The sequence below is a fragment of the Trichoderma breve genome, chromosome 1 (assembly GCF_028502605.1).
Source record: "Trichoderma breve strain T069 chromosome 1, whole genome shotgun sequence".
NCBI classification, from domain to species: Eukaryota; Fungi; Ascomycota; class Sordariomycetes; order Hypocreales; family Hypocreaceae; genus Trichoderma; species Trichoderma breve.
In genome coordinates, this window is record NC_079232.1 from 4,710,734 (window position 1) to 4,725,521 (window position 14,788).

The 14,788-nt window shown below is 51.2% G+C and overlaps 4 protein-coding genes across 4 annotated transcripts; 2 read left to right on the forward strand and 2 right to left on the reverse strand.

Moving 5' to 3' along the window:
• Positions 1-334: 334 nt before the first annotated feature.
• On the forward strand, positions 335-688 carry T069G_01406 (uncharacterized protein; the record flags this gene model as incomplete). The annotated part of the gene is made up of 1 exon (XM_056168616.1): positions 335-688. One exon carries the CDS (start codon positions 335-337, stop codon positions 686-688), a length of 354 nt encoding a protein of 117 aa, XP_056033932.1.
• Positions 689-1,932: 1,244 nt separating this feature from the next.
• T069G_01407 (MOSC domain-containing protein) lies at positions 1,933-3,067 on the reverse strand (the record flags this gene model as incomplete). The annotated part of the gene is made up of 2 exons (XM_056168617.1): positions 1,933-2,979; positions 3,053-3,067. The coding sequence occupies 2 exons, from the start codon at positions 3,065-3,067 to the stop codon at positions 1,933-1,935; spliced, it is 1,062 nt and encodes a 353-aa protein (XP_056033933.1).
• Positions 3,068-7,445: 4,378 nt separating this feature from the next.
• Positions 7,446-8,770, forward strand: T069G_01408 (uncharacterized protein; the record flags this gene model as incomplete). The annotated part of the gene is made up of 2 exons (XM_056168618.1): positions 7,446-7,557; positions 7,818-8,770. The coding sequence occupies 2 exons, from the start codon at positions 7,446-7,448 to the stop codon at positions 8,768-8,770; spliced, it is 1,065 nt and encodes a 354-aa protein (XP_056033934.1).
• A 2,356-nt stretch (positions 8,771-11,126) lies between these two features.
• T069G_01409 (GATA zinc finger domain-containing protein) lies at positions 11,127-13,254 on the reverse strand (the record flags this gene model as incomplete). The annotated part of the gene is made up of 4 exons (XM_056168619.1): positions 11,127-12,197; positions 12,263-12,457; positions 12,881-12,959; positions 13,100-13,254. 4 exons carry the CDS (start codon positions 13,252-13,254, stop codon positions 11,127-11,129), a joined length of 1,500 nt encoding a protein of 499 aa, XP_056033935.1.
• Positions 13,255-14,788: the final 1,534 nt, after the last annotated feature.

Consider the following 14,788-nt stretch of genomic DNA (forward strand, 5'->3'; position numbering starts at 1 on the left):
TTTCTCCTCGGTCAATCCTGGTTGGTTGATGATGCCGCCGTCGCTATTCATCTTGAATGCGGCCCATTACCCCCTTATTACGACGACCAATTCTCTCTTGGCGAGCTACTCGCTCGCTAAGAAAACTAACTGATACGGCCTCGACGAATCATGACCATCTTTGACAACTTTTTTCCTTTGTTTTGCTTTATAACTGCACATCTTACTCAGCAGCATCCCTATTTTGCCCTTTGTGCAAACCGATTGACAACTGCAAATAGCTGTACGGCCACAATGCCAGAATTGGTTTTGCCTGCAGTATTACCTGCAGAAGCAGCGGTGTTTGCCCCCGGTCATGTTCATCGTTTACAAACTTCCATGCAGTTGGAACTGCAAGTCCCACGTGGGCAGCTCCCTTTTTGGCGACGCGCCCCATAAGCTGGTACAAGGCACCCCTGCTCCGGATGTTACTCTGCTAGTGGACACAACTTGGACCTATGAGATGGCTCTCCAGGGCATCAAGACGGGATTCGGCGACTCTAGAATCGGAAGCGGGGAGGTGTGTGGTGGCCGCGACCTGGCAGCCTTCGTCCTCATCATGCTCACCGGTGACTTACTTCGCCTCGTATTTCCCGTTTACCCTATTCCGTTTGGAAAGGACAAGGGCTGGGACAAGGTGCTGGGCGGAGCTTTGGCCTTCCGTTCATGATCAGGGTTTTGTCTGACAAGGTGCGGCACTCTACGCTGAAATAGCCGTTTGCCCTGCTTTGTCTTGGTCACCAGACTTGTTATTTCCCTTTTTGCTTTGTTTTCCCTCTCTGGTTTTGGTATGTTGGAGTCTTGATATTTTTGGGACAATGGTTGGTCTTTGCGTTTTGTTTGAAGGGCCTGGGTTTTGGGATTAGCTTTTTGGCACTTGGTCAGTGCCGTTCTCTCATGACCGTTGACCGGCGCAATTTGAGATTTAGATGGATGGAACGGGGCTATCCCAACGTACGAGTAACCCCACGGATAGACTGGTTTGTCGTAAGGCAAGGAAACTCCAATCTGGAGACATGAGCATGACTTCATAGATAGTAAATAGACATGGGACACAATGATTACATTCAACACACCACTTGTCATACGATTCTGTGTAATTCCTTGGTAATGGTGAGCAATTACATACTCGTACAGATCAACGGTTGAACAGTAGTAGGGCGAGCAATTCTGGATGCGAGTCAGTTTCACGCCCCCCTAGACATTGGTACAACACGCTGATTTGGCTTTGTCTTGGACGAGGTCTACGGGATAGTATTTCGTTCTGTAAAGATTACTATGTGCTATTTCACGCTGCCATCAGCAAGGGGACTGAAACTACTCTTTATGTGTTCCGTTCCTACACTTCATCTCAGCTGGTTACTAGCAATCTACTAGTTTGAGGAAGACAAGCGAGAGATGCATCTCCTTTCATAGAGAGGACAGGAGGAAAAGAAATCGAGTGGTTCGTTTCCAGTGGACAAGGAACGAAGAAAACGAAGTTGACTCGCAATTTGCTTTTAATAGGGAGAGAAGAAATACTAAAGAATTATTCCGAGATTCTATCGATCTCTGATTTCCTATTCTATGGATTTGCGTCTTCTGTGAAGCACGATGTTGGTACTCCTCCCGCGGGAAGACCGAAAAGGAAGCAAAAAAAGGCTGTGATACAAGATTTGCCGTGCGAGGCGATCTAATCCTGTGCCATGTGCGGCACAATGGGATCTCCCCATGTTGGGCGGGTGATGTAACAGCAATACCCTTGTGACGGGCAGGTCATATGGGTAGACGGATGCAATAGTTTGCTTGCTTTCTTGCTTACTTCAATCCGAGGCAAGACTGGACAAAAGCAGGTTTTGGCTGAGTAGTCAGAGAGTAGTGCCGGTAGTGCTACTCGTGTTTAAGGAAAAAAAAAGGCAACCTCCGAAAACTGATCTACGCATATCGGTAGAAGCGAGCAATCGTCTTATCCTTGTACGGCCAATCCCACACTGGCCTCTCGCTCATCCTCTTCGTCACAGCCACCTCATCTCCAACTGATACGTCAACTCCGTCTAGGCCGTCAACTAAGAACGCATACTTTCCAAAGACGGGCGTCCACTTGGACCCTGCATCGACCCGTCGATCCGACATGAGCTTCTTCAAGAGCATGCCCTTCTCGCCCTCGCCGAACCGCCCCGTCTCGTAATCGACGTTGAGGGAAGTACACCGGTTGCACAGCTTCGTCATGGCCAGGGTAGGGCGGCCGCCGATGGACAACTCAGCCCAGAAGTCCTCTTCGAACTCGCCCTCGCCATCACCGTCAACCACAATGTTGGGGCGGAACTTGACGATATCCACGGGACCGCTGGAGAGACGGGCGTTGACGTTGCCGAGTGACTTTTCGGTCACGACGAGGTAGGCAGCCATATCTGAAAAGGCCAGCCAGTCCGCCTCGGGTTGCTGCCGTTGGCATTGATCTCCCCATACGAAACTAGATAGATAAGGAAGCCAGCCCTGTTTGGCGGGAGGCGCAGCAGAGACAGCGGGCTGAGCTCTAGGTGAGAAGGTGCCAAAAACAGGGCGACGCTCGTCACCGATGTAGCAAAGGATAGTCTGGAAGCCGAAGCAGGCTGTGAACCACTCGTCGAAATATGCCCCCATTCGATAAGCGTCAACCATGGCCTGGTGAAGGTTGATGACCTGCCGGTCGAGACCCGAGACGTCAGGATTCAGAGGCACGCGGAGGACGACGCTCTGTTCCGGACGCGGCGGCACCAGCGGATCTCTCGGGGGCTGATATCGTACATGAATCTCATCGCCAACAATCTCCTGGACGAAGCGGCTGCACTCGGGATACCGGTCAAGCTGGATCTTGGCCAGCTGCCCGTCGTCGCCGACTTTGAAGAGCATGAAGCGCCTGTCATACTTGACCCCCTGGGGGCCAAGATGAGCATTGTGGAGCGGGATGCCGCGGAGGGCCTTGATAGGATAGACCCAAATCTGGGGTAAGAGAGGAGTCGTCAGCAACCTTAAAATCGTTTGACTGCCCTGTCCGGCTGAGATGCTTACATACCGCCGTTATCTTCATGGCTGGCGCGGCTGAGGAGCGAATTCAATAGGGCTGGAACCAAGCAACGCGATCCGATTTGGATCAAGAAAAAGAAAAGAAAATACGTCGTTCTGTCCGAAATGCTGCCCGCTGCTCTTGTACAATGTCGAATTCCTGTGAATCATGTACTCGCGCGTCCGTAGATACATACTATTTTAAGCCAAAGGGCCCGATTACCCAGATCGGTCATCATGCTACGGGTCTGGCGCGCCCTTCCTCGGCAATTGATGTGCTAAGATGCGCCTTGTCCTTGTTGTTTGGCATTGATTGCAAAGTAAGCAACTAATAGGCTGTCATTCATCCTTCCGCGGAAGCGGTCCCTAGACTCTTCGGCTTTAGGCAATGGGCTTTATTTTTCGCTGTGCGTGGGGGCAGCGATACATAGCATGGGAGTCGGCGATTACGACTTGTATAGACACGCTGATAATTCCGTCGCGTGCCGGACTTTGACGAATGCGATTAGACACTATTCGCGGAGCCTGACATCTCGCCTTCCTTTTCGGCCTGCTCATCTTTCGTATATCATATCATCGTGTTCGCATCTTCGCCTAGCTGAATATTGGAATCCCCTAGCGATATTTTGCTTTTGATGTCCGTTTAGCCGAGAATCAACGCGGGCAGCTAGACGCCATAGCGGCGCTCAAAGCATCTCGCAAACAATCCAAACTGACTCATGGTCCGCCTAGTCAAAAAGGGAGTAGCAGGATGAGTCTCCAGAAGATTGTCTGGGTGAGACGGCTATGATCAAGTCAAGATACAGTCAAAGATCTTGCCCAAAGTCAATCTTGGCGTTTCTATTCCCTCTTCCTCCCCATAGACGCCAGTTGCAGGGACCAAGAACGCGGGCGTACTCATACAGATGTGTAGCCCACAGAGTCTCTGCTGCAATGCGTCTCCAGGCAGAGATGATCATCCTTTCCCAGGGCCCAAAATGAGTAAAGCTTATTAACAGGTGCACTGACAGGACGCTAACGACTCCTCGCGTCGTCGTCTAACGATAGTGCCAAGCTGTCCGACCTACTCGACAACCAAAGCAACAATTATTTCGTTTTGAGAGTTGGATCATATTCCTCCACAGCCGGAGCCGTAGCCGTGATTCGTCATCAGAGAAAGCATGTATGACTTCAACGGTATGCACTCCGTACTCCATACGAGACCAGAAAGATAAATGTCCAACTCTGGGGAGCGGGGAAGAGGGGGATGCTACCTTGTTGAGTGGATGGATACCTTGAACATCAACGAGCATGTGTGAGCGAAACCCCCACTAGGCTCTGCGATTAATGCTACCAGCATGCTGGAGATCTCTGACGTATCGACAGGGCGCTCGGCCATTGAAAGCAAGCTGTAAATCCCTTGTCACTGGGGGTTTGATGAGCGCCGACACGCTACACGCATACGAGTACTCGTAACACGAGTACTCAACGTACCCTAAAGCCTTGTTAATAATTTTCTGTGCGCCCTACCGGCTCTCACGGCCGGTTTGTCTCGAAATCTTGCTCAAACATCATCACGACATTCCGTTAAAACCGCCTTGGCAAGAAAACGGAGCGGTCTCAACTGCTCAAATACGTAAATAGTCGGCACTGAGAGTTCGGACGCGTACGCTCTGTACGTCAGCAGTGGATCGGATAACCCTTGTTCTTCCGTTGGGAGACGACAACCCCTCTAAAAGAAATGTCGCCAAGGGAAGAGGGTCGATGCTAGCTTGATAGCTTAAGTGGCCGTGTTACCGAAAGATTGAGCGATGGCTGACCCTGATCGGAGGTGGTGATGTTGCCGCGTTTTGGGCACATATCGTCGTATCACACTGGCAGCTGTCTGTCTGTCAGGTCAAAGAACTACTGCAGCACAGTATGGGTGCTAGCGGTGATAGAGAGGTAGTAGTGGTATTAGTGATTGATTACTACCCGCGCAAACCACGCTCCCGGGACAGGGCATGTGGTGGATGTGATACATCGAATTATCATTTGTGAGTGCGCGGACCGTTTGCTGATTCGCTCAGTCTGGTTATCTTTTGTGATCTTGTGGACTGATAGAGCCCAGGCAACAAAGTCGTAATAGTAACATCCATGAAGCATGAGAGGAGGGGTTGAGGCCGATATGATCCTTCAGACCTGCACAGCGGCTGGTTTGGCTCCAGGATAAAAGCGTGAAAGGCGATTCGCTCGTCACAGCAGATGCACGCCGATAATGCAAACGGGAAGAGAAGGAAACGACGCCCGCCGGTCATTCATACCTAGCTGCATGCATGTAAGGTATACAGTAGCAAGCATGTTTGATGCTAGAGCAGAGCAACGGCCTGTATCATGCGCGACGGGACGCCGAATCCATCCGGCGGTTTGCTTTATCTCCATCGCTCAATCCGTAGCCGTATTTGCGCAATTTGGACCCCGATAGCCGTGTTTGCTTGGCAGCCCTTCCCCAAGGCCGCGTGCGTCTGCTGCTCATGCGGAACGTCAAAAGCCAATCGAGGGGAGCAGCTTATAACGGTGGCGTCCTTGTTGGTTGACGCCTCGTCTCGTCTATTGGACGACTTGCTCCCTTGTCCGTCTTATCGCGTGCCCTCCAGCTTAGACTGGCCAACCGGGGGAGGCCCAGACCGTTGTCGAGAGAGTTGTGGCGCTTGGGAAATCGCTAGCCTGCTTGGGTTCAAGGTGGAGAGAGACGGTCGGTTTTGAAACCCCAGGTTTGTTTGAGCTTTGTCCAAGCAAGGGCTGTTTTAGCTTGATGGGGTTCCGTTCGGTTTGTGGGAGCACGAGATGGATGCTGAAGAAAAGAACAGGCGATGGAATGGCATGACATGACATGTGAGAATAGAAGCAAGCAAACAAGAGGCGAAGAAGTGAGGTTAGATTTTGTATCTACGGCGCGGTAGTCGGCTGGTACGTACTAACAAAGAAGTTCCATGGCAGGAACCAAAAGGGCCATGTTGGGCGTCAGTTGCTGATGCTGCAGGTGCTGCCGCCGCTGCTGCATTTTGCATTTGCCCGCTGTTTGATCGTCCACAAAAAAAAAATGGAAAAGCAAAACCTCCACTTTCTCCCTAGAAAGCTGGCTTCTCCTCTTCCCCACCACCTCACACACGCCTGGCAGTCACTTATTGCTAGCAACCTGGTCAAGTGAACATTTTCTTCAAGGTCCCAGCTAGCTAATAATGTTAGCCAAAGGCTTCACGACGCTACAGCTCTTCAGCTGGCCTTGACTGACAACGCTCAAGTGGAGGTGAGAGAAGCTCTAGAGAGGTCCAAGATGGTCGATGGTCAGCCACCGCCCGCTATTACACGCACTATCAACACGCGGAAATTTCAACGGGAAAAGCCGCTTCGTCTTGATGCTTTTTTTATGCGGTTTTTGTCCTCGGTACTCGATGCTTTTGTGTAAATGGCTGCTAGTGAGCAGGTATTGCCAGGGGAGCAGCCACATACATGGAGCCAAAGAGGGCCAGGGGCCTTGTCTGTCTCGCCTCGCCTCGCCTGGCCCTCGCTTGGTTTTGGGCCTGGCTGCGTTCTGTACAGTATGTGCAAGGTTTTGCTCTCTTACATGAGCGAAAATGCCGAGTGTTGGTTCGTCGATAACTCTGCCTCCCACTTGCTTCCCACTTGCTAGGTGCTGCTATACTCGTACTAGGTAGGTCGATGGGCTTGACAGCCGTCCCTTTCTAGTGTACGGAGTAAATGATGCAGATCTTGCAGATTAGAAAACGGCCTGTTCTTTTATCTATCCCCTCAGGCCCCCTTCCGGCTCGTGCTCTTCTTCCTCAGCTTCTTCCCATACTGACTCTTGACTCCTCTGCTCGCTTCACCAGCCGTCTCTTACACCGTTTGGGGATTCTGAAACGGACAGTTTTGCCTTTAACCTTATTGATCCCCTTGTATCACTTTGTTTGTCAACATACATATTGCATGCGCTGCCCGGCATAGGCGCCCGTCACATCCTGTGCACCGTCTGTTTGCTGCTGCTGATTTATACCCATTATTACACAAGACATCGAGAAATTACTCGCTCACACCTCTCCGGAATCCTTGAGGCCTGGAGCCCCAGTTCTCCAGCTATAATCTCCATAAATCTTTATCTTTATCTTCTTCATCTTCTTCTTCCTCTTCGTTTATCGTTTCTTATCATACTACTCTCCTGCTTGCATAAACCTTTATTTTCTCCTCCTTACTCTTTGGGTCGCCAGGCTGCGGCTAAATCAGAAAGCTCCCGCGCTTCTGTAGGACCCTTTACCGCGGTTAATATTCTAAATTATTTTCCCCGAGGGCACCGTCCCTCCGCCGTTGTTTATCTCACTTGAGTACCCAAGAGGTTGGGCGTTATCCTCTATTAGGGAGGTGGGAAAATACCACTGCATGACACCATGGAGGAAGCTCAACGCCTCGTGGGTGTGCGCGAGCTGGATCTCGCCAACTATGGGCCGGTCTCTGTGGTGGACAGAATTAATGTTGTGCAGGGCTTGAGAACCAGTGCCGGTAAGGCTTTTTTCGCTATCTCTCTATTTTCATTTCATCACTTCCTCTTTCATCTTCATTTTTTTCTTGCACTATATCAAAAAATGAGAAAATCTGTGCGCCTACACCTTTACTATGAGCTCAAATTGCTCAAATTTTTCTCCATCTTCCCCCACCATCTTTGTCAGCTTCCCATAGTGTAGCTCCGAGCTCCAAGCTGTAGCTCTACTAACACACTAACACCAAACATTTCTCATCAAGCTTCTTACTAACTTTGACAGCCTTCTTCACATTTCTGCGAGCAAATCTTGCTCTCAGCGCAACCTCACCGTCGTCGCCTGTTTCCTCTCATGCGCCAACGCCATATCTCGAGCCTTATTCGCATCATCAGTTTCCCATCCCACCATCTCCTTCGCCTCTCAGCTCCTCGACGTCCTTCTCAGACTCTCACTCCTACACTGGCGCCGATGCCTCGGCTCCTCTCGAACCCCTCGATGATGTTCCTCCTCTGTCCCTGGAGCCGCTGCTCACCTACGATGACAAAGTCGCTGGCCTGAATCTCATTGCCGACTCGATAGCGCAGATGAAACAGCGGGCTGCTCATTCCATGGTCTTTCATCCCCTATGCATGAGCGTCCTGTTCATGGCATGGGTCGGCATCTATCGCTGGTCTTATGTCCCCTCAACCGAGGACCCCAGCATGGCTCTCCTGCTCTCATGCGGTGTAACCATGACCTATCTTACTGCAATACGCTACTTCACAGATGGCTACGTAAACCTAGCTGAGAACCTGCGATGGTCATGGCTCGAAGGCTCCGGCAGCATCGAAGGTGATCTCCTCATTGGCGCACGCTACGGCGGCGCTTTGATTGGAGTTCTGGTCCTCAGGCTGGAGCCTCGCTTTTCCTCCCTTACATCAGGCGGCAGCAAACGCAGGAACAGGAGCAGGAGTGTGAGCTTCCGGGGAGGCAAGGGAGTCATCCGGGCATGGACCACACGCCTTCGGTATCGCGGTAAGGGCATCGGCCGAGACCTCCTGGATGGCGCTATCCGCATTGTCAAGGACCGCTGCGGAAAAGATGCCGAGGTGGGCTTCGCGCAGGAGCATGCTAACAGCACCATGCTACTACCGGCTATGTTCAACGGAGCGTTTCGTAGAGGTGAGATACGTGCGGCTAAGGCGTTGGAGAAGGCGTTGGAGGAGTGGGAGTCGAGCAAGAGAAAGAAGTGGTAATGGATATCAGCGTTCCCTGGAGGAGCTTGATCTTAAGGTGCCCATAAGTGGACCGGGATTTTTTTTGGATTTGCTGCGAGAATTCCTTCATTTGAGATACCCCATATGATTTTTTATTCTGTCTTTTGCGATGCGTGGCTATTGTTTGCTTTCATATACATTAATGCTCGTCCATATTCAGGATTTATAATAGCGCAAAATGAAGTGCCTTCGTACTTCTCATCAATTCTCATACATATGAACAATGTCAAGACCAACAATATCATCACTGTCACAAATAAACACTCAAAGCACATTGCCTCCAAACTTGCCAAATGCCCCAGCTTGCTGACTGCATGACCAAATCAAAGAAAATCACAACACAAACAACAAAGAAACTAAGTGCCGTGTCATCCTGGATCATGGCGAGCTGATTCGATCCGCCCTATAGGGCAGTCTTCTGGCCACTCTCGTGCGGTGACTTTTAGGCTCATTCCATAAGTCCTCCTTGCTGAAATAATATAAAGTTCTTCCTCTGCGTTTAAGGGAATGAAGAATCTGCAAAAGTCACATAGGTCAGTTTGGCTTCTTCTTTTCTTAAGGCAGCTGTTGTCAAGGGATAGAGAGGATCAAGGCCCTTACGTCTTCCAAAGTGACTGTTTTGGCTCGCCGGTATTCAACATACGCCACGGCGTCGTGCAAGACCTAAAACAGAAAAGAAACCCCATGTTAGTAAAAGGGGGGAGAGAAGCATGATGATCGAATTTCGGTCGTCTCACGCTTTCGAGAAAAGCTTTCATAGCCAACCTGGTCTCGTTATAGACCGTGGCAGAGATACGTTTGACACCCCCACGTCGAGCCAATCGCCTGTACAATACAACCCAAAAGCAGTGGTTAGCAAAGGTGGCTCCGTCGACTATCTCTGGGTTCACACTCCTATCCCTGTGTTTCCCATGGAGTACCCCTGGCATATAGCACGGCGTCACTTACCGGATAGCAGGCTTGGCTATAGTCCCAGGTTAGCAATTTAATTCATCTTTCAAAACGCAAAAGAGAAGGAAGGATGAGAGAGGGAGAGATGTGAGATGGAAAGAACGTACTGATTCCATGTATGGAATCTCTCAAGATTTTCCTGTCACCGAAGCATAGCCGCGTTAGACTCGACTGATTCCACGTTCCCACATGAATATCCTCAACCGTGAAATGGGGATGTAATTTACCGATGGCGCTTGACGCCGAGGCCAATGGTCTTGCCTCCTAACTGGGACCTTTTGCCGCCCTGGCTCGAGCTGGGTCCTCCGCGGTTGGGAATAGTAGGAGGCATCGTCGTCGGGATGGAGGAATGCCTTATTGTACAAAATGGAGATGAAAACACTTCCAACGCAAACACAAAAAGCTTCAAAAACAGTCGTAAGATACGTTTCCCAGAAAGAAAAAACAAGCTTGCTTCTGCGCGCCTGCTGAAACTTGGGGGGTTGCTGTTGTTGTTGGTTGAGTTGCCATGGCTAAGTCCCGAGGTGGGGCACGTGACTAACAGACCCAATTCACTGCTCTTCATCCTTTCTCACCCATGTTGAGAGCTTTGGAAGCCTTGACATTAATATCTGATATCAGTGCGGATATCTTAGCGCACCGAGCTCTCTAGATTAGCTGGTGCTAAATCGTGGGCAATCATCAACTTATATGAAGCTAAAAGGTAGTGCAGCATGTGGAGCATCTCTTTTGAGATCGATCCGAAGCACAGACGAACAGCACATAAGCAAACACGTATAGTCAAAATACAATACGGGCTCAAGGTGGGCAGCGAAGCGCAAAAATGGCTCTAAATATATTTTCGTTGGGAACAACAAAGTCAACTTTTTGTTTGTGTGTGACACTGGCCCCGCCTCTTTTTTTTCCTTTTCTAGACGCCCTGAGGCTTCTTGCTCCTCTTCCTCTGACTATCTGCGACTTCATCCTGCGGGCTGCATTCCAGTGCAGCCGCGTTGAAGTCAAAACGAGGGTATCGATTGCTCAACCATCTCCAACACTCACCAACCATTTTCGTCCACATTAAAGCCATCCCGGGTCATCTAATTAAAAGTAGTGCGGAAAGGGAGTATAAAAGCACAATGAAAATAGGGAATAACAAAAAAGATTACCGTAAAACGCCAAGACTTTTGTTTTCGTCGTTTCGGTTCCTCGAAAAGAATGGGTAGGCTTGATGCGGTTGATGCGTGCGTCGCGGTTGGCATCAAATTGAAGTTTCGTACAAAGGGTATTAGATTGAGCAGGTTTTGTCAACATTCACAGCGCATCCGTCATTGCCACGTCGTAGGGCAAAGGGAGAAAAATTATTGCGTTGGCGAGTGTGCGGTGGTGGTTATTGAAAGTGCAATCACGCAACGACTTCTGCGGGGGCGGCAGCACCCTCCAATTCTGGAGCAGCATCATTAGCCTCTGTTATAGCAGGCTCAGATGCCTCTGGAGCTTGCTCTACTTCCGCTTCAGTGGAAGGCTCAGCAGCAGTCTCAATAGCCACTTCGGCGGCTGTGTCCGCAGTTGGCTCTACAGATGGCTCTTCGGTTGCTTCCGTGACCGGTTCTGCAGCCGTCTCAACTGCTTCTCCTGCAGTCTCTTCCGTAGCCAGTTCTGTAGGCTGTTCAATAGTGGCTTCTGATGATGGCTCAACAGCGTTGTCAACATGAGCACCGGTGGGTGCTTCAATGGCTTCGGTAACAGGCTCTTCAGCAGCTACCTCCGTCATGTGGGCATCAACCATCAACTCAGGGGCGACGGCGACAGCGACCGCGGCCAGAGCATCAGCCGCCTCTGCCTTGACAGCCTCTTCAGAGTCAAGGATACGGGCCTTTTTGTAAGGTCGCGAGTCCGCTTCATTCAGAGCCTCTTTGGTGGCTCTCAGCTCAAGCTCCAATTCATCGAGGCGTCGTTTGAGATTGTTCTCTCTCCGATGGCTATCTTCCAGCTGAATGCGGAGTTGGTTTTCCATCTCCTTGCTGGCATCCAACTGGGCTCGCAGTTGGGTGTGCTCAACACCGGCGACTTCTTGACCCCTGAGCGCTGCGGAGGCTGCCGCCTCTTGCTGCTCAAGCTGGCTCAGGCGACCGCGGAACAGTTCGTTTATGAATTCGAGCTCTCTGACTCTTGTCTTTAAGCTGGAATTGTTTGCAATGAGTTGCTCTTGCGTCTGAGGAGATTCAAGTCCGCGATCTCCATTCATGGGTGAGCCAGCGCGCCCCTCTCCGCCATTGAAACCGCCAACACCTCCCTGGGACGGATCATCTACCATGAAAGCGGGCAGTGAATGGTTATACATTGAGGGAGTTCCGGTTCGGGAGATTGGCGAATCCGGTCCCTCACCATTGGCCTTTTGCGCCCGGCGAATAGCCTGCGCTGCAGTGCTCTCGGCGCTGTTGGGGTCCGTCGCGAGGGGGAATCCGTGTTGCTGCTGTATTTTAGGCATCATGGTTAGCAAAAGGGGCCATGCGCAGCGTGCTTTGACGTGTCACCAACCTTTCGCTTCGGAGCAAGATCAGGGCGCATCGTCTTTACGCGATTTCGGCTCTTGATAACGTCCGTCTTGAGAGATATCGGCCGGGGTCGTCCATGCAGCTTCAGGAAAAGTCCGCACGCATTGCACAGGACAGATCCAAACTCGTCGCGTCGCCATAACGGCGTTGTCGACGTTCCGCAGTTTTGGCAGACGGGCTGCGTTGATCCATTAGTTGCCATCATTTTGTCGGCTAGCACTGGGTGATGGGGGATGCGATTAGGGAATCGATTAGGGAGAAAGGCCGATAGATATTATCATCATCGATAAGGATGACGGAACAGAGAAAAAAAACTTTGGGCCCCGGTCGACCGATAAGGCCAAGATAAACCGGGCACGCACCGACGTGGGTGGGTGGGAATCGCCTGTTTGGGACTAGGGGTGAAGATTCTTGCGATAACACACGTGATTGCGATAATGATATGAGATAAGATGTAAAAGTTGGAATATGCCGGCTCCGATTGGCCCGCTGTCGGATCGGCAGTTTTGGTGTTGGAGGCGCAACAGGGCGGCGGTATTTCGTACAAGGGAAGAAAAACAAGGGAAGACGAAGATATAAATGAAGGAAAACACAGACTTACCATGTTGCCGTTTGTGCCACCGCTAGTAGCAGCGGGAGAAACGCCATGATACATCTGGTTCTGAGGAATTGGAGGTGGCCTAGTAGACGCGAAGAGTCAGTGCCAAAAGAACACTACAATCCAAGAGCTCGAGATGCCAATCTCGCCACGGCCCATCTTGCGCCAGGCACAACAAGAGAAGGCGTTGTACGGTTTCAAATTCGAATGCAGGCGCAGTACCTTTGTTGTGGAGCTTCAGCTGTCGCGTTGCTTGCTGCAAGGGAGGCAATGCCAGGCAGTTGCTGCACATTGGCAGATGCAGAAGTAGACGTCGAGCTTGGTCGAGAGATGGGCTCGATCGGTGGTGGCGGCAGGACTTGTGCTTCTTCCATCATGGCTAGGGATTCGGGAGGGCTTGCAGGAGCGCAGACAAGGGCCAGCAAGGCAATATGCGAATTCGAATGGTCGCCAGCGTGAAAGTGGTGATCGAGGCCGGGGTGTTTTTGTGCCTTTCTTGCTCAAGGGTGGTTGCTTTTTTTCAGGAGAAAACAAGCACCAGCCACAAGATCGCGGGATCGCAGATTTCGTCTCGCGCTATGATGATGTAAGGAAGAGGCGATGGGCGTGGCGGAGGTGCAGGAGATTGAGGCTTAGGCGCGGCACAAAAGCGTGGGGAAAAAAAGAAAGGGAAAAGAGGAAAGAGCGAAAAAAGGCCCTGGAGGCGTATCGCGATGTAATTATTGTTCCCCCCTTACAAAGTACAGGTAAAGTGGTAGGTACACACAACGAGGAAGTCCGGATACGAGTGGTAAGAATCCTGGGAAGGCACGCGTGGGAGGGAGGGGCTCGTTAGGACCAAAGGTGCTACCTCGCCCCATGTACCCGTACTTATACAGCGCGCAAAGCCCGCCAAGCAGAGGCCCTGCGTGCTGTCTGCGCGCTGTACAGTGACCAAGCTGCGCTGGCCTCAGCGTGAGTTCGGGCTCTGGTGATGCCTGGCTGCGGCAACGGCGGGCGCTGATTGGCCGCGGCGGGCATGAAGAACCGCAGGGTTAATTTAAACAGATTCAACAGCAGCCTTATGTATGATTGCTCCAGCCTGAAGGCGTATCCCAATCTTGATCTGTCCCACCCCACGGCCACGGCCACGACGACCGCGTCTGTCCGGGATTGATCCTCTGCTTTACCAGATATCTAGCCGTGCCACGATAGAGCGCGCATGTCGGCGAGAGGGGGGGAGAAGAGGAGAAGAGAGGAAGAGAGGGGGGGCACAACTGATAGACAGAGCGCCGTCGAGCCTGTAGCATCGCCAAACTCAATGTAGGTACGTCTGATGAGTGTCGCTGCATGCAGATGACAGTCGTGGATGCATGTCATTGGCACTTGATCAGCTCCATATTTGACAGTGCCCCTCCAACGGCGGCAAGCGAGAGTGAGGGGTTTGCTGTTGTTATTTGTTGTTGCTGTTGCTGTTGCATTTTCCTGAGGCATATGGGCCGAGACGAGAGATGACATGGACGAGATTGGTTTTTGTGTATAACAAAGCTTGATAATGGCATTCAGCAAAGCTTGTGCCGGCTAGTCGATAAGGACGACGTCGATAACGCGTATCGCAGCTATCAGCCCATCTAATCGCAGCACAGCCTAACCCTGGATCTTTTGACGTTGGTGCTAGCTCAGCTATGGAAGTTTTGGCAGCAATTTAGCCAGCACGGTCGTGCATGCTGTTCGCTGGGCTGGAAGTGCCGACGGAAATAGAACCCGAGGCAAACATACCTACCAATGAACTGCATGTATCAATACGGATTCCTTCCACGATGATGCTGAGATGCTGCCAATGATTGTTCACCACCTGCTATTAGGCAGAACTAAGGCTCCGATCTGCCCTGACCATCAAATATCATTTGATATTGATCATTGAATCCATAG